Here is a 27,396-nt window from a genome sequence, read left to right as displayed (position 1 = left end):
ATTATTAGGAGTAGAAGGATTTAGCTAGAGTAGTTACGGAGTAGTTATCTAAGCTATGTTAATGCCTTCCTAATCTAGAGGGCTAGGGTCTTAGTAGAGGCTCTATATAAGGTAGAGGAGGGGTATAAGCCTAGAGGGTATTAGGTAGATTACGGATAAAGGGGTCCTTTCCTTAATTATCTTTAGTTAGAGGGGTTCTAGGGTAGTATCTATAGGAACTATAAGTAGAGGGATTATAGAGCTTATTATTTACTCTACTAGTAGAGATTAGAATAGATTCTCTCCTCTTCTTTTTACTCTTCTTTTTTCCCTTAGTCTACTATTTATATGTGCTATGCCCTAGTAGAAACCTTCATCTAACATATAAATTTAAGTATGAATTATTAACTAACGTCTCCTTAGAACAGCTCTCTATAGGGTATAGAGGCTATATTCCTACTATTATTATCGTACGCCTAAAGCACTTCCTATATTACTTCTTTCCTAGTAGAGCTATAGAGTAGGTAGTCACTAATAAGATGTTATAGTATTTATTAGGCGGTATTATTATAGCTATAGTTATCCTAGGCTATCTTACTAAACTATAATAGGTAGGCTTTAAAGTAGCTATAGTTTAGTTTTAATTAGAAGTAGGCTAATGCTTCTAGTTATCTATACTTAGGGAGTTAGATAGACGTCCTTAGTATAGATAGAAAGTTATGTATATATAACTCCTAGGATAGTATTATCTATGCTTCCTAGTATTATATAGTATATACTATCTATTCTACTATAGTTCTTTATCATACGCGCATCCTAAGGAGGGTAGTACTTAAGTAGTTATTCTCTAGGGTTAGCTTAGCAGCCTCCTTTATAAGGGCGTCTACTTATAGGTTTCCTCTAATCCCTATATAGCCTAGGCCCTATAAGAAGGTAAGACTACCTTATCTAGCTATAATTAAGTAGCCTATATCTATAGCTTAAAGTTATAGTCCTTAACCTAGTAGGTTAGACGGGGTTTAGAGGCAGTATAGTATAGCTTAGTTATCTATATATACTATGATCCGTTATCCTAGCTATTTCTAGGTAGCTAACTCTATAGCCCTTATAAGTGCCTCTAGTTCTCTATTATATATAAGCTAGTATAGTCTAGTATTTCCTCTATATCTTACTACTACTCTTATACTATCTTATTAGGTGTTATATGCTATAATTCCTATACCTACTCTATTTCCTTTTAGGATAGATAAAGCGTTAGAGTATAGAATAACTACCTAAGTTATATATCCTATGCGTCTAATATATACTTAGGCTTCTTATTCCTTTAGGAGGTAGCTAATCTTAACTTTATACGGAGTAGTCTTTTTCTATAGGGGAAAGGAACCATGTTTAATTAGGCTTTTAGTACCTATTACTAGGTCCGAAATTATGCTCTAGACATGTTTAAGTTATATCTATTGTCCTAGTATGTTCTCTTATTTAAACTTATCGATAATTATATATACTAGGTATTAGTGACTAAGCTTAAAGAGTTATATAGTGTATGCTTAAAGTAACATATTACGCCTTAGGTAGGGGGGGAGAAGTCCTACTTTAATTTCTATAGGGGTAATTAGGGAGGTCTAAAAGGCTCCTAGGATTTAGCGTAGTCTATTATTTTAAAGTGTTCATCTAAGTATCTTAGAGCTACTAACTTACTAGAAAACTAGGGACCTATAATCTACTATACTTTATACGTAAGCTAGGTATAGTTATTAGATAGTAGTAGGGGATAGTCTATATTATATATTAGCTAGCCATATAAGCCTTCTAAGTAATTACTTTACTTAGGCGTTCTAAATTATTATATACTACTAGAATAATAGGTATATATTAAACTATATCCTAAGCTATTAGATAAGTTACTTTAGCTATACTATATAGTCTCCTAGGAGTATAATTATGGCTTACTTAGCCTTATCTAAGCTTATAAAATAGATAAGGTCTATTTTATCTTTATTAAAATCGACGGCATATTAGGTTCTAAGTAAGAAAAGCTAGTTAGCTTCCTACTAGAGGATCTATATATTTTTCTTCTAGCTCATTAAGGAGATTATAATTAAAACATTATTAATATATAAGAGGAATTAGACTAAGTAAGAGGAAAAGAGTTTTTATATATAAATAAGAAATAGGATTAGTAAGACTAGGCTTCCCTAGGGGATTCCTAAAACTATTAGATAAAGGTCCTCTTATTAGCTATTAAAGGAGATCTAGAGTTATTACCTACTAGTAAATATCTTTACCTATGCTAGGAGGGAGGTAGGGAGCCTAATTTCCCCTATTATATATAAGAGCTAGTTATAGGCTACATAATTAAAGGCACCTTATATATTAAGGAATAGGGTTAATATCTTACGCCGTGCCCTCCTCTTATCTTAGATAATATATATAAGGATTATTACTATATTAATTACTAACTTCTATAGTTATCTACCTATTTAGGATAGATATAGGAGGTAGGTAGCTTCTATAAGTACTCTAAGACGTTTTACTATAATACGTTTAAGGACTTTTCCTAGGTAGTTAAGTAGGGAGATAACTCTATATACTTTTAGGTCTATATAATTAGGTTTCCCTAGCTTCTTAAGTATTATACCTACTACTTCTCTCTAGCATTCTAGGTAATATCCGTACATAAAGAAGGTTTAGTATATCTAGGTAAATTTTTTAGGATAAGCGTCGTACGCCTTAGTAATCATCTTCTAGTAGATCTAGTCTAGCCTAGGGGTAGTGCCTTTAATCTTATAAGAGTAGGCATACTATACTTCCTTATCTATAAGGGAGGGCTAGTCCTATAGCCCTTCCTTATAGTTTATCTAGTTACGTAGGGGAACATATAGTAGTAGGGGGAAGAGTTTCTAATAGAAGGTAGCATACTTACTATTATATAATGATTAGAGTTAATCTTAAAGGTTATATATCTAGGGGATTCGCTTAGATTAGGTTACTTTCATGTATACTATTACCTTATAGATAGACTAGGGTGTTTCTTTTATAAGAAAGTTATTCTAGTATTCTTATTTTACCTACTTAATGGCTATATTATACATATTCTATACTTATATATATGTAACTTAGTTATAACATACCCTACACCTTACTTATATAGCGGTTATCCTTAAGGCCGTAAGGAGTAGGGACTACTATAGTTTTTATTACTATCTAGAGGTTACCTATAGGATACTATATTTAGCTACTATCTCTATTACCTTTATAAGGCATTATCTAAGTTAGTCTAGGTCCTCTTATAAGGTCCTACTAGAGAGTATATATTATACCCTATTAGGAAGGGCTTAGATGAGTAGACTTATAATCTTATTTAACTCTTCTCGGACAATTTACCTATACTAGGCCTAGTTAGCCTTTTTAATGTTAAACTATAGTAGTAGCATTAGTATATCTTAAAACTCATTATACGTAATAGTAAAGAGAATAGTGTTATAGTTAGATAGGGGGTTCTCTTATACCTACTAGTTAATCACTTAAGTAGTAACTATTAGAGTATATAGGGAGAGGTTAATAACCGTTTCCCTTTCTATCCCTATATAAAAGAAGGTACCTACTCTAGGTTAGTTTTAGAGTTTAAGGCGGTTTTCCTTAATCCATTTATATAGAGCTTCTACTTTATGAGATTAGGGGGAGAGTAGGTCCTATGTTAGATAGTATTCATTAAAGTCCCCTATATAGATTATTAGCATAGTAGGGGGGCTATACTTAATAACTCTTTCTATTATATATAGGGAGGATAGGGTGCCTTATTCCGCCTTATTATAGATGTTAACTATATAGATAGTATCTTCTCCGTAGGTTAAATCTATAGTAAGGTAGTTAGGGCTAGGGAAGATATCTAGGTAAGGATTTACCTAGATATAGGTAAGGGATTTATTTAGATAGAGTATTATCTAAGGACGTAAGCCCTATAGGAAGGTTAGAAGAATTTATATTATAGAGGGGTAGGAGATTAATTATATATTAGCTATATTATCTTATAGTATCATCTATGGTTCCTAGATAAATATTAGATAGATGCCTAATTAGAGAGTATCCTAGAGTGCCGCTTCTATAGCCTAGGCATTCCGGTTTAAGTTAACTTATATAACTTTAAGGTTACCTAATATGTATACTAGGAGGATATCTTTATTAGATAGTAGGGATAGTTTAGGTCCTAGGAGTAATAAGTACTATTATAGTTACTATACTTTAGCGCTATATAGGTACATGTTATACCTCTCTTTATATAGTATTTATAGTTATGCTTCTCTATTACGTAGGGGCTAGTATATAGTAAGTATTTAGTCCTATTATGATACCTTAAGGAGCTATAGCTAAATTCTTAATACTTTATATACTATATGTTAGGAGTAATCCTAAGGAGTTTTATAACCCTTATACTTACTTCTATAAGGTAGAATAGCTTTAAGATGGCTATCTCTACTTCTTTTACTATATAAAAGGCTATAATAACTAACTCTACTTTCTAGGTAGCCCTCCTTTCGGCCGAAGTAAGCTAGTATAGTGTTCTAATAATAGAAAGGCTAGGGTTAAAGGTATAGACCTCTTCTATAATAAATTATCTAATATTAAGTAGGCGTAGGTCTTCTAGAGGGATACTATAGGTAATAACCTTATACTAGGTTTAGTTCTCCTAGACTATAGCATCTAGGAATAGGTAAGTAAAGAGGTCTTTATAGGAGGTAAGGAATTTAGAGTTATACTAGGGTAAGCCGGTAAGTAGGATGTTACCCTTCTCTATACATATCGCTATTAACATAATAGGGCTAGATATACCTATATTCTTAAAGGCGTTATTAATATTATTTCGTACGGAAAGAGGGTTAAAGTCTAGGAAGGGACTCTACTTCTAGATAATAACCTATATATCCTATAGGGTCTTTTAGGGAGTAGTAGCTAGCTTTATAGTTATCTTTAGGTAGGGAGTTATTATGTATAGTTTCCTAGTAGTAGTTACTTTCTAGGCTTAGGTTATATACGAAGGGTTAGCTAGGGTTATAGGAAGGATAACCGGCTTTTATAGCTAGTAAACTTTTACTCCTAGCGTATAGGTAGTATTTTTAAGGGAGTAAACTTAAGTAGTGAGAACTAATAACATATTACCTATACGACCTATCTTAGTATAATCCCGTAGGACGTTACTAAGATTATAGAGTCTTTACTTTTTACTTATATTATACGTAAGGTTTATTATATATAGGATATAAGAGAGGGCTACATTAATTACCTCCTAGGTAGTATTAAAGTTCGGATAAAATCTAACCCTAGTCCTTTTTCCTTAGTAGGTAGGGTTAGGTTTAGAAGTATCTACTAGGATAGTTCTCTTTAGCCTAGTATACTATTTCTAGACTAGGCCTAGTACGATAAGTAGTAGGAATAATAGGGGGATAGAGCTTATAGGAGCGTCCTAATCTATTTCCTTAGGTTTATTAGCTAGTTAAGTTAGTAGTAAGTTAGACGGTATAGGGATATCCTAGTCTATTTCCTTAGGTTTATTAGTAAGTTAAGTAGGCGGTAGGCTAGGTAGTATAGGGGTATCCTAGATTTTATAGTTACGGCCGTCTAGTAGAAGGGAAACTAGTTTAGGTAGGGCCTCCCCCTAGGGGGTAGGTATAGGTATACTTATAGTACGATACTTTAGAGGGTAGGTTTTTACTTTCTAACTTTAGTTATATACGTATAATCCTACGCTATAGAGTTATAGTAGGTATAGTGATTTTTAATTTTTTAAAAATTTTATATATAGTAATAACTTATTAACGCATAGGCTTTTTCTAAGAAGTAGTAGCTAAACTAAAGAAGAGTCGTTTCTATAGAAAGTTAGAGGAGAAGGTATGAAAAATGCACGTACTAACTATACTAGCGCCTACTTAACTAATTATACGCGTCTATTATACTACTAACCTTTACTACTACATCCCTAAACTCTTAACTCTAGATTAATTAATTAATTAATTAATTAATTAATTATTTTACATCTTACTAGAGCTATAGGCTATCTAAGATAGAGCTATCTATAGGGGATACTATATACGTTTATAAGGTAAGTAGGGATGCCTAGCTAAAGAGTCTTATATAATAAAGTATAATTCTTAGTATAGTATTAGTATAGGGTTATTATAGATAGATAGTTTATCTAGGCTCTTTTTAGATAAGGGGGGGCTAAGAACTAGCCTTCCTACTATTATCTAAGTAGATAGGTAGTATAAAGTAAGAGTAAGGAAAGGAAGGAGGGTAGAAAGAAGGCGTATATAGAAAAGTAAATATAGTATAGGGTAGTAGGTAAGGTAGATTATATATATACTCTACTATAGCGTTCTAGTACTATCCCTAATAGCATAATTTTAGGGTAACCTAATATTTATGCTAGGGGGATAGCTTTATTAGATAATAGAGATAGTTTAGGTCCTAGAAGTAATAAGTACCGTTATAGTTACTATACTTTAATACTATATAGGTATATTTCATGCCTCTCTTTATATAGTAGTTATAGTTATGCTTTTCTATAGTATAGGGGCTAGTATATAGTAAGTATTTAGTCCTATTATAATACCTAGAGGAGCTATAGCTAAATTCTTAATACTTTATATACTATATATCTAGAGTGATCCTAAGGAGTTTTATAACCCTTATACTTACTTCTATAAGATAGAATAGCTTTAAGATAGCTATCTCTACCTCTTTTACTATATAGAAGGCTATAATAACTAACCCTACTTTTTAGGTAGCCCTCCTTTCGGCTAAAGTGAGCTAGTATAGAGTTCTAATAATAGAAAGGCTAGGATTAAAGGTACGGACCTCTTCTATAATGAATTATCCGATATTAAGTAAGCATAGGTCTTTAAGAGGGATGCTATGGGTAATGACCTTATGCTAGGTTTAGTTCTCCTAGACTATAGCATCTAGGAATAGGTGAGTAAAGAGGTCCTTATGGGAGGTAAGGAATTTGGAGTCATACTAGGGTGAGCCGGTAAGTAGGATGTTACCCTTCTCCGTACGTGTCACCATCGACATAACAGGGCCAGATATGCCTGCGTTCTTAAAGGCGTTGTTGATGTTGTTTCGTACGGAGAGAGGGTCTCTCAACTCCAGAATCTCAACTCCAGAATCTCAATCAGCAACCGAGCCACGCAGACGTTACCATGCGAGCAGCAGCAGCGCCGCCGCCATAACGTCGCCTCCATCGACCCTCACGCAGGCAAGGGGAAGCGGACCGCGTTTCCGACGGCCCCCCTAAGGGACACGGACACCTGGCGAACGGCCAGCCAGCCAGCCGGCTGGGACGCCTTGTTGCGTCGTCGTCCGTCAATTGTAATGCCGGGCCCGACGAAAAAAAAAAAAAAAAAAAAAATTTTTTTTGTTGTACCGACGTGCTGGTGGCTCGGGAGGAGGAGAGGTAAAGGCACTGGATGATGACGGTGGCGGCGCGGCGCTCGCCTTATGATGATTATGGTGATGATGATGATGGTGATGATGGCGTAGGTAAATTTTTCCCCCTTCTGTCCAACAATGGCCAGAGGTCTTTAGGTGTTGGAGCAAGACCTTTGCAATTTAAGCGCGGCAGATGCGCCCGCTGTCTGTTTGGCAGGGACAAGAAGGAACCAGTAGCATTGAGAGAGAAGAGCACGACCGGCAGCAGAAATGAGACAAACCCGCACGATCTATATCATGATCATGATCTCGGTCGAGGATATGGACCAACAACAACAACAACGACGACGACGACGACGATAATGTTGAGGCTTCAACAACACGGAGAAAGGAGCCCTGCGCCGTGGGCTAGGAAGGCGTTGCGTTGCGTTGCGCTCAATCAATGCGCGACGGCGCGGCGACGCGCCGAGTGGGTAGATGTGGGCATTCGGCGCGCCGCCTTCCCCTCCCCCTTCTCCTTCCCCCGAAACGGGCATTGGACGTTTGGTGCCACTAAGTATCCCGTCACTCGTTACTCGCCCGTTGACAACATTATTGACAACACCGCGGCGGCGCTGATGTACGAGATGCAAAGAGAAAGGACAATGTGAGACAGGTTAGACTCCTACTGAACAAGATGTTTTTGCTTTTCGCCGCATGTCTACTTCCCCATAACGAGTTGACGCACCGATCGATGCAATGGCAGACAGAGCAAAGAAAGAAAGAAAGAAAGAAAGAAAGAAAGAAGCAGAAGAGGAAGAGCGAATGCCACAACGTCAATGACGTCAATCATCCACAATTGTTGTGCGAAAAAGGTACGAGAGCATAGCATACCCAGGGGTGTGTGAAAGCCTGCGTACGTCTACGGACAACAGCCGACAGCCGACAAACGGCTGATGGCTGATGACTAGTGGCCCGATGGATGGATGGATGGATAGACCCTGATCAGACGCTCTACACGCTCGCTGGCCGGCGCTCGGTCCGCGGCGCCGTTGGCCGGTGTTGGCCGTTGCTGGCGATGAGCGCGGTGGCGGCCGCGGACGGGGGAGGGGTCGCGGGTTGTGGGTTGTGGGTGTGTGGGTACCTTTGAAGGATGGGAGACCTGACGGAGCCAAGAATAGGCCCGCGGGCACTTTGGACCTGCCTAGGCACGTCGTCCGTCATATGAAGTAGGCATGTTGTTGTTGGGCTTGTTGGGGTGGTAGGTAGGTAGGTAGATAGGTAGGTAAGTTTCGGGTGGGGGGGAGTCAAGTACGCAAGGAAGCATAAGGAGGTTCTTCTTTGACTTGATTCGGTGGTGCGTTTTTGTATCGAAGATAGCCGAAAGGGACGACGAGGAAATAGGCAGGACCCCTGTACATGGTGGAGACGCATTGGACGAATGAATGAACAGCCGGCAGTTTTCATCATCATGGAGCGAGCGAACGACGGCGGCGGCGAGGAAAGAGAAATCGGCAGGTTTGCGGAATTTCGATGCCAGTCGCACATCATACACATGGGCTAGACTAACTAGATGGGTGGGTTGATAGTTGACGCAGGAGCCGCCGTGGTGTCCGGCGTGATGTCCGTCAGGCCGACCTCTGTTGCGCGCCTGATGGGCTGGACGTCGTTTTGTTGTCGGGTTTTAGGCGTTGTGGCGTCGGTACTGCGAGTGCTTGGATTGGTGCTGTGGGTTGATGGGAAGATTGATGGATTTGAGGCTGAGGAAGGTGTGTGAGGTCTAGGGTCAATAGCAAAACTGGTTGGGGAGTGAAATGGAGAAGGTCGAACACAGTGGATTGTGATCAAGCTGGCAGGCATCTCAATGTGGTAGAGCGTTGAGCAGTAATCTAGCTAGGTAGCTATACCAGCAGACAGACAAACAAACAAGAAGATGTGATCGCGGATGCGCTGTTGGCGGAGGATGTAGACAGACACTTTACTGACTAGGCGACTTGAGCCAGACTACATAGTATGAGCCATTAGATGATAGACAGCTTCTGAGACAAGATGGAAACGCACTGGTTCCGCACGACAATATGGTTTCAATCTACCTACATCTCTTCCTCATGCTGCGGTTCTTAATTATGCTCAACTACTCCCTGCTCCTTTGCGGATTCTGCCCGTCACTTTTATAGACGCAGCAGCGTGCACTTTTTCTCCTCCGCACAACGACCACCACATGTAGAAACGAGGAAGAAGTTCATCGAATCAGCCAGCCTGTGTGTGCCAAGCCTTCATGTCATTTGCCATTCGCTTACCTGCTTGCTTGCTTGCTTACTTACCAGTTGGCAGGCTACATACACCACGGCTGCTTTGCTTGAGATGACACATCATCCCCAAAAGCCAAACCTCCTTTATCCCGTTTTGCATCGGCTCGTATGTACTGTCCGTCCAGATCCAATCTCGTCTCGCTCCATTTCGCTTACGCAGGTACATGCGCAGCTCAGCTCGCTCGCCTACCCCTGCCGCAGCCAACTACATGGCCACGCACGCACACGATACGATACGATCCGATCCGATCCGATTCCGCGCATCTGAGATAGACGAGTAGGCGCGGCGGGTAAAGGTGGCGGCGATAGCGGTGTAGGGATTTGGGGCGTTTGATGGGAGAAAGAATGGGGGAGATGGCAATGTGACAGGTACTATAGAATTGCAAGATTTTTGTGCAGCAGATCGATTGAGTGGCGCTTTTTTGGGCGCGTTGCGTCGCGGCGTGCATCTTACACGGAGCCCCGTGGGTCTGATTGCGTCATTTCAGAGTGGCTAAGGGAGGGGAACGAGCAAAGCGGAGGGAAGGGGAGTAGAAAAGGATGGTGGTGACTAAGGGTGGGCAAGGGGTTTGAGTTGGCGAAGTGAGGTGGAGGCGAAGCGAAAGGTTGAGTGAGCAGGAGAGGGCAAAAGCAAAGAGACGAACGAGAGGGGGATGTTGTTATAAAAAGACTGAGAAGACTGGATCCTATGACACCGCCACACCAACCACATGGCGGTACCGGTGCAGTAGGTCATTGCAAACGAGACAAAAAGGAACAAGGAAAAAAGAAACATGTTTGACATGTCTGACCAAGAGTTCATGTCGTATATCCGAAGCTGCTGCGTCAATTCATCGACAAGCTCAGACCGGCTTGGACTGGCCAGTGCGGTCAAGCGCCTCGATGAGCAGACAGGAAACGGCAGTGAGTTGAACACGGACAGGGAGAATTCAAGGCTCCATCGATCCGTGGACCACGTACCCGAGTGCCATGCTAACCTCCTGTCGCTCACACCTACCTTGCATTTACTCCTCTCTACCTGCCGGCGGCAGACCGGGGGACACGGACGGACAGGCAGCCCACTCTTGGAACAGCGACCACGCCGCGCCGCCACGTGCGATGGGGCATGGCAATGGCATGCAGCGTGGGACTCGCGTGGGCGTCGCAGCTGTGCAGGGCGTCGGTAGCACTGCTCGCGACCTGTTCTGCTCCCGATGCAAGCAAGAAAGACCACGTAGCAGCACCTCGCGCTGGCCCTGCCTCGAGTCACCGGTAGGTGGTCCCATCATCCATTGCATGCCATGCCGCCCCGCCCCGCTTTGTGTTGTGGCTCCCTGTTTCGCATCTGCTTGAATCTCGACCTTGACCATGGACGGTCAAACAATGTGGGCGCATGGCTGCGCAGGTGTACAGTACATGTGGCCAAGTTCCAGGCTTCTTGCCCTCCCAGGGGGCCCGTGTTTAGAGCCAGACCAGACAGCAAGCGGCCTGACGGGGCCCCGCGAGCGATGCGTGCGTGCGTGCGTGCGTGCGTGCGTGGGCCAGGGTGCTGTGTACCTCAGTGCGGCCCGCTCGACGCGGGCGGGGAGGCGGCCGGCCAGGCGCGCGCGTGCCGCGCTGCATGGTAGATGATGGAGGGTCGTTGAGTTTTGGGTCTGCTCGAGAGGTTGTTGGTGCTTCAACATGGAGACGGTGGTGCCTTGGAGGAGTAGCTGCGTAGCGTCGGCTGCGTCAAGCCTAGCGGGCTGCGTCGTGGCCGTGGCGGACGGGAATGGAGGAGAGAAGCGAGTCGAGTCGAGTCGAGTCGAGGGTAGTGTACTCGGGTTCGAAGTCGTGTCGTTGAAGCAGACGGCTGCATGCATGGATGCATGCATGGATGGATGCATGACTGACTGGGTGTGCTGTGAGGGCGCAACAAGCGAAAGCAAGAGAAAAAGCTTCGCGAAAAATTCCAGTTGCTCAGTGCGGCGATTTGCAGGCATCAAAGCGGCGCAGGCAGGGAGGGGCACGAAGCATTCGCGGAAGGTCGTCCGGTGGTGGAGAGGCGAGGGTTGTGGGTAATATGTGAAGGGCTGAGATGGTCAGGGATTCGGAGCCATGGTACGCTATTGGACAAAGAGTGGGCACGGAGATGATAAGTCATTGACGGTGGCGGTCCAGAGGGAGAGAGAGGGTCCGCAAGGCGATGGCAATAGTATTGGGAGCGACAGGTTGATACTGGAGTGGGATGGCAGCGGAGATTTGAACAGCAGGCCGTCCTCGAGGCTACGGACCCCACGGCGAGGTTTTTTTTTTTTTTTTTATTTCTTTAAAGCGGAGATGGCAGCCAAAGGATTCATCGTGGCCGCGACGGGTGGTACTCTCGGAGGATTGATGCGGCGTAGCAGTGAGGTTGCAAACAAAGTTGGCCGTTGCTCGGCTACATACAGCATTGAAAGTTATTGGCCGCCACAACGATGTTCCCTTTTCGTAGCCGTTGAAGCTGAAGCCACGGTCCCATGTCCAATAACCTCGACCAATTCCCCACAGTCGACGCTCCTCAGGACTCCAGCGCACCTTTTCCCTTCCCTGTGTCGCTGTGCAACTGATAAGCTGACGGACAGGCGCAGGTACTTGAGCGACCCCACGAAAATGGCAAGCGACGAAAAGCACGATAAGCTGCCTTGGCCTCTGGTGCGACCTGCCCGGGTACGTAAGTGTCGACGATCACGCGGGGATAATGCGCAGGCAGTCGGGCAACGCTGGACGAAGTCGGTGAATTGTTGCGACCCTGGGGAAAATCTGCGTGGCCTCTTTGGCGGTATACCCCTACACCTAGACAGCGGACGCCAGTTCCTGTCAGAACCAAAAATAAGTTTGGTTCAACGTGAGCGGCTCGGCATCCAGGAACGGACATATACACATGTAGTCGTCGGCGTATCGCCAACACGAAAAGCTAGGCGCAAAGTGGTTGGCTCCTCGACTGAAACAAAAGTCGTCGTACGGCAGACAATGCCCGATGCCTACCTCGTGCCTCTCGCTCTGCTCGTCGCGTGTTTGCCTGCAGTGCATGCATGGCTTGATGGGGGCTGCTGCTGTTGGTGTTGTTGTTGGTGTTGGTGTTGTTGTTTTAGTTGTTGGCTGTTGGTGTCAAGTGTTTGACGTTCCATGCCATGAAACATGTGATGGTCCTGCGGGCACACCGTCGTCTCTCGCCTCCCGGTCTTCCCCGCTGTCCATTCCTTCCCTTCCACGCGCCACTCTTCAGCTGCATCCAAATCCGACATCCAGCAATCTCTGCGCCCTCTCCCGACCTGGTGCGACGGCACCTCATCAAACTCGGCCACTGGGCTGAGAACAACCAACCGCCCAGGGGGCTTGCTAATGGGCAATGGCTGCACCTCGGTCCCGGTCCCGGTCCCGGTCCCGGTCCCGGTCCATAGCACCGACTCTCCCCTGGATCGTGCCATGGGGCATTGAACATGAACATGGCATGCCATGGTCCCTCGATATCGTCAGGCTCTCCACCCCGTTGCCATTTGCCTGCCACGACAATCGCCGCGCCGCAAATACCTAGACCGCCGCCGCCCTCTGTCGCTCCTCTGCTCCACGTCCACCACCACCACCACTACCACCACCACCATCACCACTCCCTTCCGCTGCCGTACGAGACCGCGAGAGACAAAAAAAAAAAAAGAAAAGAAAAAAAAAAAAGCCTCCCGCTCTGCTAAATCGTCAGTGCTCATGGGATTGCTGGTGCGGCTTAGCCCTATCGCCCTTTGACCTCGCCTCGCTCCTCTTCACTTATACCCGCCGCCCCCATTGCCTGCCCGCGTGCTATGGCCTGACGCCCTTTTTTTCCTCCTCCACCTGCTTGCTGCTCATCGTTCTGGCCTGTGCCGCGTATGTCTATAACCTCTTTTTCTCCTGACTCTTTGACCCGCCCGCGAGATTGCCAAAGCTCCGGCCAGCTAATTTCCTACCAGACGCTGCTGTCGACTGTCTGCTGTCTTGACCTGCCGCCGCACAGAAACCCTCCGATCCCGTCATTAACCCCGGCTGCAGCTTGACGTCAACTCGTACTGCGCGTATTTGTTTCGACGTCAGGTATAGAGCCCTTTCAAGACACAGTTGCTGCCGGCCAGCTCTGCACACCGCTCATTTTCGTTTCGTTTCTGTTCCAAAATGTCCATGGACCTCTTCAAGAGAAGCCACTCGCAAGTGAGGTCCCGCCAGTCTTCGCTTGATGCTCAGATGCCCCGCCCCGACTCAATCACGGTCCCGCCAGGCTCGTCGTGCTCCTCGCACTCAAGTCCCCTCATAGGAGCTCAGTTGCCGCCGGACCGCCGCCACAGGGACTCGGCCAGTTTCCGTCGCAGTTCAGTCTTTACCCTTCGTCCCCGGAGCAACACGTCCAACTCGATGACCTCGAAGCTTTCCGTGCCCGATGAGCCAGACCGCCGCTCCTCGCGGGAAGTCTCGCCGCACACGGCTTCGGCCAGTGTATCAGAACCGCTCGGCCACCACAAGCACAAGTCGTCCATGTTTGCCAGCCGCGGCAAGAAGCTGCGCCGCCAAAGCAGCAAGCTCAGCATGACCATTGACGACTGGAACGAGGCCAACCAGGGTCGGAGGAGTTCCCTCTTTGGCAGGGAGCGCAAAAAGAGCACCTACGAGTCCGTGGAGCAGTGTAAGACAGGGTCGTCTCTTTTCGTCTCATCCTGCGCTGACGATTCTAGACAATCTTCGCATGCGCCACATTTCGAGCCCCTTTGACTTTCAGCATCTCACTCACTCACATCCCAAACAGTTTGAAAGGGCTCTTGAAAGCAACCGCCAAGATGAGCTTGTCGCCGAGTTTTGGGCACACAGAGCTTCCCAAGCTCGGAACAAGGAGCTGCGCGGCATCAAGGTTGAAGACTTGACCCCTGGCCCTTCTGAAAGCCCACCCCCAATCAGCGGCTCCTCTTTCGTCGTCACCTCGCCTCCAAACGTGAGTCCCAAAACCTCAAGAGATCTTTCCAAAAACCACTCTCCTTCTCCAAAGTCGTCGAATCCGCAGGCGGTCCGGCACACCCGTTCTCTGGGCAGTTTTTCCTATCCTCTCGCTCCTTCAGGAGACCCCATGCCAAGGACGTCTTCGCGACTCGCCATGGCAACTGGCACCCACTCTTCACGGAGAAGCTCTGGCCTGTGGAACGAAGCCTACAACCATACATCCATGCCTGGCGGCGCCGCTGACGAGGTACCGCACGGTCCGCATGCTTTTTCGACGCCGGATGACACGGCTATCCCGGTTGCGTCCCCCAACTGGGGTACGGATTTGGAGCGCGTTGCCGAGGAGGAGGAAGGCTATTTTGCCCGTCGTTCGCACGAAAAATCCGTGCTCCGCTCGCCCTCGCCCGACCTGTCGCCGACGCACCAACCAGAGGACGAGTCTGAACAGCCTCACTCGGACTTGCCGCTACGCACCGAGACTCTAGGACCTCATGAGCAACTCAAGTCATTTGCCCAGTCGCGCCTCTCTGCCAGGACCGGCGGTGCTCGCCCCCGGCCGCTTTCACAAATGTCGGACACCTTGGGCGCACCTTTCCATCCTGCCCAAAAGTCCCCCGGCCCACGGGCGAGCCCAGCCCTTCAGCGTACTGGCTCCGTTCGGAGACGCTCGACCTTTTTCAAGCCACTGGACAACAATACGTGGGAGGACGACATTGACTTTTGCTACGATGTCGGTGCCGATGCCGATTGCGAATTCGACTGGGAGCGCATGTCGAATGGACCGGCCAGCGCGCGTTCCTTCACTCCCATGGAGCCCAGCTTTCAACATCGCCGTACTACCTCGACCGTGGAAGAGGAGCCCGAGGAGGACAATGAAGAGACAATCCAATCCCTGGGCAACTTTCGACCGTCGCTGGTCGTCCCCAGCTCCACTTCGATTCCTGATCTCGACTATCCTTCGGCCATCTCCGCCTCTACCAACAGCCTGCTTACGCCCGACTCGTACACGGCTTCAAACTATGCCGCTAGCACGAATAGCGCCCGCAACAACACCTCGACCCCTGTCTCGGATCGTCAGGAACCGTACAACCCAAACCTTCTGGTCCCGCAAGAGCTCAAGGAACAAGCTTCTAAGGAGAGCATGTTTGACGAGATGCTCGACTCGTACGCGCAGCGCGGAGGACCTGACGACGACTCGGCTTCGGACCGCCATTACCCCCTGTTGAGCAACAACCCCAATCGGCGCTCGGCCAATACCCTGTCCATTGCGGAATCGTCTCGCAGCGGGCCGTCACGCTACAGCATGGGTAGCTCGTATGATAGCAGCCTGCGCAGCGCATCCATTTCGCTGACCAGCCCGCCGCGCCGCAGCCGCAGCTCCATCGGATCCGTACCCGAGCTGGTACACAGTAGGCGCGCGCGACGCACCATCGAGCTCAATGTGGACCACCTCTCCAGGGACCTGGCACGTTTTGCACGTGAGGACGAAGAGCGACAGGAGCAGCAGACCAACGAAGCGGCAGGTGACAAGACATTCTTTGCCGAAAACATTTCGGACGATGAGAACGAGCAAGAGCGCACGGCCGAAGACGACGACGCCGACGATGAAGCAAGCTCGCTGCGCCTGCGCCATCACGCACGGCCAGTATCGTCGCGCTCCTCGCGCCGCCAGTCGTCGCGGTCACGCCCAACCTCGCGCTCGTCGTCGTTCCGCCACCTGCAGCACCAACAAAGGCAGCAACAGGTCCCGCCACCAAATCCCCGCCACACTCTGCAACACATGCCGCCGAGGAGCATGATGGCCCTGCCCCAGCACCAGCAGCATGAACGCACGGCCTCGGCCGATTGCGGCGAGGCCAGGCTAGTTGCGCAGGCCGGCGCGCGCGCCCAACACTCGCGCGTGTCGAGTTTGGGCATGTCGGCCGCACCGCCTGCCAACAGCGGTGGCAGCAACGGCAGGAAGCCGAGCGTGACGAGCAAGACTTACACGCTGAGCTTGTTTCCCACGCCCCCCAAGGCGACGAGGTAGATTTGGCGTGTTGAGGGGGAAAGGTTGGAGTGGAAAGACAGGAGGACAGATGCCGGAAGCGAGACAATCAGAAGACAATACCTAGCCCCTTTCCTGGCAAGCAAGCAAGCAAGAATACAACCGAATGTCTGTCCTTCGCAACTTTCGTTTCTCATCTTTCTCATGCTCTTTTTTCCTTCGTATCTCTCTCTACTTCTTCTTCTTCTTCCTGCCATACTCTACCATTCCATCCTTGTATCTCCTTGTGTCTCCTTCTCTTCTCTCTCTCTCTCTCTCTCTCTTTTCCTTTCATGTCTCTGTCTAACCTTGCATCTCTCATATATCTCTCACTGTCCCTACTGCATCATCACTATACCCCCTTTTCCTTTGAATAGACGGATGGCATGGCATGGCATGGCATGGCGGGGCGCGGCGGAATCGGAATCGGAATCGAAATTGGAAAATAGACGTCGGTGGGACACGGGTGCATAAGGATGTTGGCGTCGGCGTCGTTGGCGGTGGGCGCGTGGAGGCTCCATGTTTTTTTGGTTGGGTTGGCGGCAGACTGGCTGGTTAGTGTTCGTTTGCGTGCTTCTCTTTGTTCATTTTTCTTCTCTTCTCTTCTCTTCTCTCGGCGGACGGACGGCCTTATCCCACACACACACACACACACACACACTATTGCGTGTGTCTATCGCGCGTTCGTTACCCTGCTGCTGTACATACACACACGTCTCCTTTTCGTTTGTCTACTCTTCTTCTTCTCCTTCTTCTCCCCTTGCTCGGCGTCAACTGGCTGGCAACGGATGGACGGACGGACGGACGACGCAATCATGCATGCATGGGCTGGCGGCTGGCTTGATACCAATTTCAGATTTTGTTGCGCGAAACCGAGTCTTGTGCTTTCTTTCCCCTTTTCGCGCTCGTTGGCAATCTGTAGAAAAGGAGACAAAGATCAACTGTTTGATAGAGCACAGATAGCAAGCAAAGCATCGACACTACTTTCTAGTGCTTTTTGTTTGGTCTGGATCTACATGCCTCTACTGCTGTCTACCGGTAGAAATCTTGTCTCTCTATTTAATCAATCGAGACGGTGGCTCAGGCCCAGCCTCATCAAGCCTTGCCATCGCTAAACTGCACAACGGCCCACTTGCCGCTCCACGCCCACTTCCTGCAACCGCTATCACCGCCGCCGCCCTCCATTTGTCGAAGCTCCTCGTCGCGGCCCTTGGGCAAGCCAACGACGACGTCGGCCTTGCAGGTGCGCAGCGCGAGGACGCGAACGCCGCTGGACGGACCCATGGGGCCAATAGCCGTCGTGAAGGGCGTGGCCGGGTCCCACATGGCGTCGGCCGTCAGCTTGCGGTAATTGAGGTCGCCCTTGAAGAGGACGAGCTCGGAGAGCTTGAGGTCGTCGAGCAGGGCGGGCGCCGTGCCCGGCAGGCGCCAGTAACTACCGCCCTCGGTCCAGAAGCGATTGGGGCGGATGACGAGCTGGCCCTCGGCGTGGAAGCCGCTCCAGCGCTGGAACAGGAACGACAGGGCGGCGGCGTCGGGGGGCGACAGCGGCGGCGACGGCGCGCGCTCGGCGTGGCGGTCGTCGTCGGACTGGCTCGTGTAAAAGGCCTGCGGGTCGGCCAGCGCGTTGAGCAGCGCGCCAAAGTCTCCCGGCACCACGTCCGACACGAACCACGGGATCGACTTGGGGTGCAGCACCACGTTGGTGGCCAGGCCCGCCGACAGCAAGTAGCCGGCGAGGATCAGGTCGACGAAGAGCTCGAAGCCCGCGTTGTCGAGCACAATGTCGACGCGGCGCTCGGCCTTGCCTGCCTTTTTGGCCGCCAGCAGCGCCGAGTACGCCGCTTCGAGGTCGTTGACCAGAATGTTCTTCTCCGACGCCTTGCGCGCCTCGGAGCCCTGCAGCTTTTGAATGTCTTCGTACGACAGGTTGGTCAGGAGCGACAGGTCCGTCGCGTTGCCCCAGAGGCAAATTTCGCACATCTCCATGAATAGGATCTTGTCGGCGGCTTCCTTCTCCTCGGCCGTGGGCTGTGCCGACCTGCCCATCTCGAGCTGCGTCACCAACTCTTTGTACTTGGCGGCGAGCTCGATGACGGCCGGGCGCGACGACTTGAAGGTCGAAATCTTTTGGCGGGCGAAGATGTCGTAGTCGGTCCACTTGGACGACCGCTTGAACAGCGTGCTGATGCGCCTATCTGCAAAGGTCAACGCGGCGTCCATTGTTGCTTGGTGGGCGTCCGTTTTACCTGTACATGTAGCATTCTACGTACAGCCACGGCGCATCAAACCACTTGGGGTTGCCCAGCTGCTCCAATTCCTTGTTGTATCCGGCAATGTCGGGCTCGCCGTCGTCCTCGAGCGGCGTCAGTTGGCGGTCATGCTGCAGCTCGTACTTGAGTTTTGCCATGCCCTCGACAATCTGCTTGCCCTCCTTTTGCGTCTGGGCGTCATCGGACGCGAGGATGCCGCGGTGCACATCATCAATGCCTTGGGTCTGGTGAGAGTTAGCGCCGTGCTGTCAACGGCGGCGGGTCGACTGACAATGATGATGGGCCATCGGTCCTTGGCAGAAGTGTAAGCAAACGACGTCTGGTCGCTGGTCTTGTAGAGCGCTGCTTGGCATTAGCATTTGGCCAAATTTCGCATGGGTTTACTCACGCGTCTTTGTGTCGTATTCCATGGCGGCGGAGTTGGTGTTGAATTGAAAATGTCGGTTTGGCGGGGTACCACGCCATCTTGGTAGTTGCCCCTCGATCCCAATGACGTCGGCGGATACATGTCCCGAAGCGGTGATCTTTCCGGACACACACATAGACCCGAAACAGTAACACCTTAGCTAAATCTACTAGAAATAGTTTCTACTAGGAATATACTACTAGGCTCCTATTAAATATACTATAAAATATTCTTATACTATATTTAAAGATTACTATTAGCCTATTCTTATTAGCCTTATTATTAGGAGATTAAGATATAGGTATATAAGTTAACTCCTTTCTTATAGTAATAATTAGTTATAGTAAGCTAGTCTTATAATAGTAGGATTAAAGTACTAGTCTAAGTAAGTATATAGATAGAGAATTAGTACTTTAAGCCTAATACTTTAACTATAGGATCTATCTAAGAATATAAATAGTTAGAGACCGTAATAATACCCCTCCCCCTTAGAGCTATATTATCCTAAAACGCCGTTAAATATAATACTAATCTACTATATAAAGGGAATAGTAAGGAAAGGGTATAAGTAGAGGTAGCTACTATAGTTATAACTAGTAGCTTACTTATTAGTAAAGCCGTAAGAGATAAGGTAGGCTTAGAACTCCTTATTACTAGGGCACTTATAAAGGATATAGCCTAGGTTAGGGAGGTTCCTAATATAGATAAAGACTAGGTAGTAGAACTACTTAATAGGGAGGATAAGGCCCTAACTAGACTTATACTTATTAGGTAGCTAGCTAAATAGCAGGATATTAGTACTAGTAGAGTAGGTAAGGAACTAGGTCTTATAGTTAGGTAGGCTACTAGGATAGTTAAGGATAAGACTACCTATAGCCTTAATTATATTACTAAGGGAGAGAGATAGAAAGAGGTAGGTATTAGGGTAGTAAATAATAAACGCGTTATGCTCTAGCTTATTACCGCGGATCTACTATAAGTAGACATAGTAGTTAGTAACGTAACTAGGTAATAAGTAGCCCTACTAGACTATAAAGCGCTTATTAATACTAAGGTAAGGGAATAGGGGTAGGGTATAGATTAAATAGTACTAGCCTTAGGGTAGCTTAGTAATGCTAATAGTAATAAGTATATATAGCTTAGTAGGTAAGATCTAGCGCGCGTTATAACTAGGTATAGGTAGGGTATTATAAGGAGTAAGACTAATAATAACCTTATCTATAATAATCTAACGCTAGGTAGAGCTAGGAGGGAAGGGGCCTAAGTAGTCCTCCTCTTCATCCTTAGTATTACTAAAGTTAGGGAAGAGGAGGATTATACTACTAGTAGTAGTAATAATATTATAGATAGAGTTATTAAGGTCATCCTAACTAGTACCTAACATAATATAAAAGTAGTAACTATAGAGCTTAATGCTAAGGAGGTCTTTAATATTACTAAAGATAGGAGGGATATAGAGGGTAGCGCTAAAGTAGGAGTTACTAGGGTAAGTATTAGGGTAGATAGTAGGGTTAGCCTCGTTAGGAGGGGAGGCTAGGTCTATAGGGGTAATAGAAGGAGCTATAGGATCTATAGTATTAACTAGAGGAGGGGGATTCTTAAGTTTAGTAACGCGGTTATATAAGTTATATAGGTAGTTATTATTAGCGTCTATAGTACGGTAAGATAATAAGGTTATAAGGATTATAGAGTTAGTAGAATAGTAGGTAGAGCGTAAGTAGGGTTTAGTAGTTCTAGACTTTATTATAGGTAGGCTTACGTAGTTAGTATATATTACTAGCGGCCTCCTATTAGTTAGAATCCTAATCTAGCTAGTCTACTTACCTAAGCCTAGCACTATAGCATCTAGGTATAGGTAGTACTACTAGTAGCTTATTTAGTTAGTACTAGCGCTTATTAGATATTCCGCTACTAGGGTCTACTATTATTTACTTATTATTTAGCGGCGCTCCCTTACCTCTAACCTAAACTTATTAACTAGCTTTAAACTCGTTAATAGCTACTATATCCTTAAACGTAGATGCTAGTTCCTATATGTTAGTAGTATTCTATAAAGATAAGTAATATCTTTATTATATACCGTATAGTAGATAGTTTATAGTAGAGAATGTAGTAGATTCTTTACTATAAGAGAACTTCCTTAAAGGACTAACTAGCAGGCTACCTAAGGGTGTTTATATAGAAGAACCTATAGATTCTAGAGAGTTCTATCTCTAGGTAATTAGTAATAGGTTCTTTAATTAATAGAAGACGATTTCTAATTAATCTAGACTAGAAGATTCTAGGCCTTAGTAATGAGACAATCTAGAATAAGGGCTAGAATCTAAAAGAACCCGTAGGAATAAGTTCTTAGTAATAGAAGAGGTCTAGAAGAGTCTAGAATAGTCTAGACTTATTCTTAGGCCTCTAACACTCCCCCTAACTTATTACGCAGGGTAATAGAGAGGAATTTAGTAAAGAGAGCCTTAGTAAGTACCTTAGTTAAGGCGTCTATAGGCATCTCTTTAGTAGAGATATAGGAGAATCTTATAAGATTCTCCTTAACTAGCTGCCTTAAGAAGTAATACCTTATATCTATATTCTTAGACTTTTTAGTAGCATCTTCCGTAGCAGCTATAGCCGGTATGTTATCCCCTTTAAGGACTATAGGAGTAGGTATAAGGTCTTTATAACCTAACTCTTCTAAAAATCCTTTAATATAAAGGATAACCTTAGCTAGTATACTATAACCTATGTATTCTGCCTCTATAGTAGAAATAGAGACATAGGTTAGTCTACTAGCCTTCTAGGCTATAGGCCCATTAGTAGAGTAAATAATATAAGCTGCTAGAGAATGTCTATTAAGCTCATTCCCTAAGTTAGAGTCGGAGTAGGATTCTAGATTAAAACTAGTACCCTTATAGGTAATAGTATAATCTTTAGTTCCTTTTAGATAGGATAAGACTCTTTTAGTAGCTCTAAGGTGCTCTACTAGAGGGCAGCTTAAATACTAGCTTAAAGAAGCTAGTATATAAGCTATATCAGGCCTAGTATAGACTATAGCATATAGAAGAGAGCCTATTAAAGATCTATACTCTTTAATAAGGTCTTCACTAGCCTAATAGTCCGCGGGTGGTCTAGGAAGCTCCTTATATAAATAAGGAGTCTTAGAAGGCGTAATAGAGCTTAGAGAGAAAGTCTCTAAGACTTTAGAAAGATAGCCTTCCTATAATAAAGATATAGTCTTTTTAGACCTATCCCGGGTGACTTGAATTCCTAAATAATAGGAAATAGGTCCTAGGTCCTTAATAGTAAACCTAGACCTTATTAATTCTTTAAAAGAATTAATAATAGACATATCCTTACTAAAAAGTAGGATATCGTCTACGTATACTAAGACCTATATAAATAAGCCTTCTTTAAAGGTCTTAGTATATAAGTAGGCCTCAGATAGAAGCTGTTTATAGCCGTTCTCTTCTAAGAAGTGGCTAAAACAGGCTGCCCATGCCCTAGGGGCTTATTTTAGGCTATAGAGAGCTTTCTTTAATTTATAGACTTTATTATTAAGCTTAAAGCCTATAGGTTGATGTACATAGACGTCTTCATTTATTTTCCCATTTAGGAAGGCGGTTTCGACGTCTATATATACGATTTCTAGGTCTAAATAGGTAGAAAGGCTTAGTAGTAGGCGTAAAACTATAGGTGAGACTATAGGACTAAAAGTCTCTTTATAGTTTATACCATACTCCTAATTTTAGCCTTACACTACCTATCTAGCCTTATAGCGGGTAATATTTCCCTTATTATTAGTTTTAATCTTATAGACCTATTTACCTCTAAGAATTTTATTATCCTTAGGGGGGTCTACTAAGATCCAGGTTTGATTCTTAATAAGGGAATTATATTCTTCCCGCATAGCTCTCTGCTAGTCTAGGCTATTAGGAGAATTAATAGCCTAACTATAAGTAGTAGGTTCCCCATTACTATAGAGTTAGTAATAAGAGATATCTTCCTCTATATTACTTAGGCCTTCTATAGTAACATAGCTGCTACTACTAGGGATTCTAACCTCTTTAAAGGTCTCTCTAAGAGGATGAGGTACTTCTTCTATAGGGCTATTAATAGTAGCCTCTATAGTAGTCGATTCCTTAGAGGATTTTTCTCTAAGGCGCTCACTTCTCCTAGGCTCCTCCCTACTAGTATCTATAGTAGTTATAGACCTAGATCTTAGTCTATTAGGAGGGCTAGTTATAGAAGAAGGAAATATAGGCTTAGTATAGTCTATATCTTCCTTATCTTCTATACTTTTAGTATAGGGAGAAGGAAATTCATCCTCTTTAAAGGTAACATCCCTAGTGCGTATAATAGCTTGTTTTTCTATATCCTAGCATCTATAAATATGCTCCCCCTTAAAGCCTAATAATAACCAGGCCTAGAGCGTGGAGAATACTTAGAGGATATAGTACGCTTTTCTCTAGGAATGTTTATAAAGACTTTACTTCCGAAAGTCTTTATATAAGAGAGATTTATAGTAGGAGACCTGCCCTTAGCTATATTTAGCCGGGCTAGAGGCGAAATACCCTCTAGGGACTTCTTAGGGGTCCGGTTTAGAATATAAGTGGCGGTTTTAATAGCCTCTAGCTAGAAGGTAAGGGGGACCTTAGAATTTAAGAGAAGGCAACAGGTAATAGTATCTATTAACCTATATGTCCTCTCTATAAGCCCGTTTTGCTCTGGGCTATAAGGAGAACTCTTTTCTAGAGTTATTCCTTTATTTTCAGCTAGTAAATCTAGCTAAGTTCCCCTATATTCTAGGCCATTATCTAGCCTTAAAGACTGGACTTTACCATGCGGCTCTATAAGTTTAAGATAGTAAACTATCTTATTATAGGCTTCTCCTTTAGTAAATAGGGGGAATACCTATGTAAACCTACTATAATAGTCTATAAAGGCTATATAGTAGGTGTATCCCCCTATTCCCTTAGGAGTAATAGGTCCTATAACATCTAGACCTATTTTCTTATAGGGTTTAGAGACCGCTACTAGTATAGTAGATATAGTACGCTTAGATTTAGCTAAAGGGCATATAGAATAGTCTATTTTACTACCCTTAATAGGTAGTAATGCCCTAAGAGCTTCTAAGTTTATATGCCCTAACCTATTATGCCATAGGTTTAAATCTGCTATATATAAGTGATTTATAGTAGATTCTACCTTAGGTAGAATGAATAGGTTATTTTAAAGTAAAACTTCGGCATATATCTGCTCTCTTTTATCTATAAGTCTTAAGTTCTTTATATCTAGATATATACCATGTGTATATAGCCTAGATATAGAGATAAGATTTATAGATAAATCGGGGATATAGAGAGCGTCTAGAAGGGTTAGATTTATCCTTCTATTAGCGTACTTAAAGGTAATAGGTATAGTGCCTATTCCTTTAGCATAGATCTCTCCTTTACCTAGCTTTATAGGTAAATTTACTTCTTTTAAAGAAGTAAAGAGATCTTTATGTCTAGACATATAGGCTGTAGCGCCGGTGTCTAGAATCTAGTCATTTAGGCCGGGACCTGCGGTAAAATAAGAGGTATAACCCGTAATGTATAGGGTATCCTCTAAATCCGTAGGACTACTATTATTTTCTTTACCCTTTAAATTCCTAGCTCTTTTATAGCAGTCCTTTTCTAGATGGCTATTCTTTTTGCGATAAGAGCACTTCTTAGTACTCTTATTATTATAAGTAGAGGCGTTCTTTTTAGAAGAAGATTTCCCTTTATTACTAGTTATAGTAATAAGGGCAGTATTACTTTCTTCTTCTAGTTCTCAGCGCCGAGACTCTTCTACTAGACGCTCTATAAGGTGGTCTAGAGTAGTCTCTTCTTTTAGCCCTAGCTAGGCTACGGCGCTCTATGAAGAATAGCTACTAGGTATATTACTAAAGAATACACCTAGTTTCTGCCTCTCCGTTAAGGCCATCTTAGTCTAAGATAATAGGGTTATCTCATCTAATAGATTAGCTACCTAGGTATTAATATCTCCCGTATCTTTAAGGCTTAGTAGCCTTATAAAGTGTGAGACTTCCTATGAAAGTCCCTTAGATTCACATCTTTTTCTAAGGGCTTCTCCTATAGAACTTGTAGTTCTATAATGGGTAATGCTAGAATAAAGTTTAGGATCTATAGAGGTCCTAATGAAAGTCCTTATTCTAGTATTATTAACCTCCTAGGTAGGATCTTCTACTTTAGGTTAAGATTTAGAGTCTAGATAGGCTTTTAGCCCTTCTATAATCACTATATCATTTATAGTAGATCGCTAAGACTCCTAGTTCTCAGGGCCTTTAAGTTTAGGAATGCTAGGGAATTCTTTTCCCATATTTCCTAGTAGAAGATGTTTCTTTCTTAAGGTATATTAAAGATTTTATACCTTATAGAGGTCTTTAGAGTATAAAACTCTATGTACTTATAGTTTTAAGCGGAAACTATAAGTGTATGAAGTCTCGAAGTTTATTAGGTGCTAATGGGCCTGATGCACCTAATAGAAAGTAGGGAGTTTATTAGAGTTTCGATGTTTTCTCTAATAACTTAGCCGGGAGTAGAGATATAAGAAATCTGATTTCAGATCCTTGTCCGCCGAGTTTTTCTCTTCAAAACGGTATACTACTTTACTTACTAAGCAAAGTATTCGGGTCGATGCGGGTTAAAAACGTTTCGAAGTATCGTGAAGTTTTAGTGTTCCTCGTGCCAAGATACTAGCGGGAACTAGTGTAAACGGGTAACGCTTAGGCCTAATATGGTATAAAGGCCGCGTAGCCACACCTTATATCAACGTAGTTAATAGAAATGTAAGGAAATCTAGAGAAAGGCGGAGAAAGGTAAAGAATAGGTAGTAAATAAGGCTATTCTAGACTACTAGAAGGTTCTAGAATAAAATCCTAGGTAGATATAGGCCTGACGGTCCCTAAAAAATGCCTTACTTATATAAATAAGTAGGCTTTCCCTAGACTTCTTTATAAGTTTAGCTTAATAGCTATCCACTAAGATAGTCTTACTAAGCCTTACTTATAAGAGCGGTCTAGTATAGAAAGAATAGTATATTCTTTCTTATAAGTAGGGAAGGAAGTAAAATCCTACTTATAAATTATAAGGCAAGCTATATAGTAATCTATAGATTACTATTAGCTAGGCTCATAACCTATTAGCGGTATTCTATAAAGATAAGTAATATCTTTATTATATACCGTATGGTAGATGGTTTATAGTAGAGAATGTAGTAGATTCTTTACTATAAGAGAACTTCCTTAAAGGACTAACTAGTAGGCTACCTAAGGGTGTTTATATAGAAGAACCTATAGATTCTAGAGAGTTCTATCTCTAGGTAATTAGTAATAGGTTCTTCTATTAATAGAAGACGATTTCTAATCAATCTAGACTAGAAGATTCTAGGCCTTAGTAATAAGACAATCTAGAATAAGGGCTAGAATCTAAAAGAACCCGTAGGAATAAGTTCTTAGTAATAGAAGAGGTCTAGAAGAGTCTAGAACAGTCTAGACTTATTCTTAGGCCTCTAACACTATATTAGTCTTACGTACCCGGTCTACTTTACTAAGAACTCTTAAAGGTTTTAACATTAACGCTTATCTAGTATATACTCTACCTCCTACTTATTCTTATCATTAATAATAACTATAGGTAGCTAATAATCCGTATATACCTAGCTTAGTAAGGTATTATTAGATGCTAGTTATAGTAGGTCTATGTTAAAGATGTTATAGATAGTACCTAGGATATCTAACCGGTAGGCCTTATTTAAAATAACTTATATTATAGTATACTTCACTAACTAGTAGTCTAGTTGTTAGCGGTATTCTATAAAGATAAGTAATATCTTTATTATATACCGTATAGTAGATGGTTTATAGTAGAGAATGTAGTAGATTCTTTACTATAAGAGAACTTCCTTAAAGGACTAACTAGTAGGCTACCTAAGGGTGTTTATATAGAAGAACCTATAGATTCTAGAGAGTTCTATCTCTAGGTAATTAGTAATAGGTTCTTCTATTAA

At 44.3% G+C, this 27,396-nt stretch overlaps 4 protein-coding genes across 4 annotated transcripts; 3 read left to right on the top strand and 1 right to left on the bottom strand.

Moving 5' to 3' along the window:
* Positions 1-7,276: 7,276 nt before the first annotated feature.
* On the top strand, positions 7,277-8,054 carry IWZ02DRAFT_481977 (uncharacterized protein; the record flags this gene model as incomplete). Its single annotated transcript, XM_066769135.1, has 1 exon — positions 7,277-8,054. Exon 1 carries the CDS (start codon positions 7,443-7,445, stop codon positions 8,052-8,054), a length of 612 nt encoding a protein of 203 aa, XP_066622094.1. The 5' UTR covers positions 7,277-7,442.
* A 5,625-nt stretch (positions 8,055-13,679) lies between these two features.
* IWZ02DRAFT_269005 (uncharacterized protein) lies at positions 13,680-16,760 on the top strand. The gene is made up of 2 exons (XM_066763456.1): positions 13,680-14,343; positions 14,393-16,760. The coding sequence occupies exons 1-2, from the start codon at positions 13,839-13,841 to the stop codon at positions 16,678-16,680; spliced, it is 2,793 nt and encodes a 930-aa protein (XP_066622093.1). The 5' UTR covers positions 13,680-13,838; the 3' UTR covers positions 16,681-16,760.
* Positions 16,761-17,097: 337 nt separating this feature from the next.
* Positions 17,098-17,706, top strand: IWZ02DRAFT_268968 (uncharacterized protein). The gene has a single exon (XM_066763455.1). The coding sequence runs from the start codon at positions 17,197-17,199 to the stop codon at positions 17,638-17,640; it is 444 nt and encodes a 147-aa protein (XP_066622092.1). The 5' UTR covers positions 17,098-17,196; the 3' UTR covers positions 17,641-17,706.
* Positions 17,660-19,430, bottom strand: IWZ02DRAFT_451829 (uncharacterized protein). The gene is made up of 4 exons (XM_066767545.1): positions 19,339-19,430; positions 19,222-19,292; positions 18,927-19,174; positions 17,660-18,871 (listed from the first exon to the last, which is right to left on the bottom strand). The coding sequence occupies exons 1-4, from the start codon at positions 19,358-19,360 to the stop codon at positions 17,773-17,775; spliced, it is 1,440 nt and encodes a 479-aa protein (XP_066622091.1). The 5' UTR covers positions 19,361-19,430; the 3' UTR covers positions 17,660-17,772.
* Positions 19,431-27,396: the final 7,966 nt, after the last annotated feature.

Source organism: Phyllosticta citriasiana (assembly GCF_038021145.1).
Source record: "Phyllosticta citriasiana strain CBS 120426 chromosome Unknown IWZ02scaffold_7, whole genome shotgun sequence".
Taxonomy (NCBI): domain Eukaryota; kingdom Fungi; phylum Ascomycota; class Dothideomycetes; order Botryosphaeriales; family Phyllostictaceae; genus Phyllosticta; species Phyllosticta citriasiana.
The sequence above is the reverse complement of the archived record's forward strand: the minus strand, read 5'-3'. Positions and strand labels throughout refer to the sequence as shown.

What these genes read in the sequence shown, in the direction of transcription:
- IWZ02DRAFT_269005 (XM_066763456.1), top strand. Translation starts at nt 13,839, where the DNA reads ATGTCCATGGACCTCTTCAAGAGAAGCCACTCGCAAGTGAGGTCCCGC. An exon ending in CTACGAGTCCGTGGAGCAGT is followed by an intron (nt 14,344 to 14,392) that starts GTAAGACAGGGT and finishes TGACGATTCTAG; the next exon opens with ACAATCTTCGCATGCGCCAC.
- IWZ02DRAFT_451829 (XM_066767545.1), bottom strand. Translation starts at nt 19,360, where the DNA reads ATGGAATACGACACAAAGACGC. An exon ending in GGAATACGACACAAAGACGC is followed by an intron (nt 19,293 to 19,338) that starts GTGAGTAAACCC and finishes AATGCCAAGCAG; the next exon opens with CGCTCTACAAGACCAGCGAC. An exon ending in ACCGATGGCCCATCATCATT is followed by an intron (nt 19,175 to 19,221) that starts GTCAGTCGACCC and finishes AACTCTCACCAG; the next exon opens with ACCCAAGGCATTGATGATGT.
- IWZ02DRAFT_268968 (XM_066763455.1), top strand. Translation starts at nt 17,197, where the DNA reads ATGTTTTTTTGGTTGGGTTGGCGGCAGACTGGCTGGTTAGTGTTCGTT.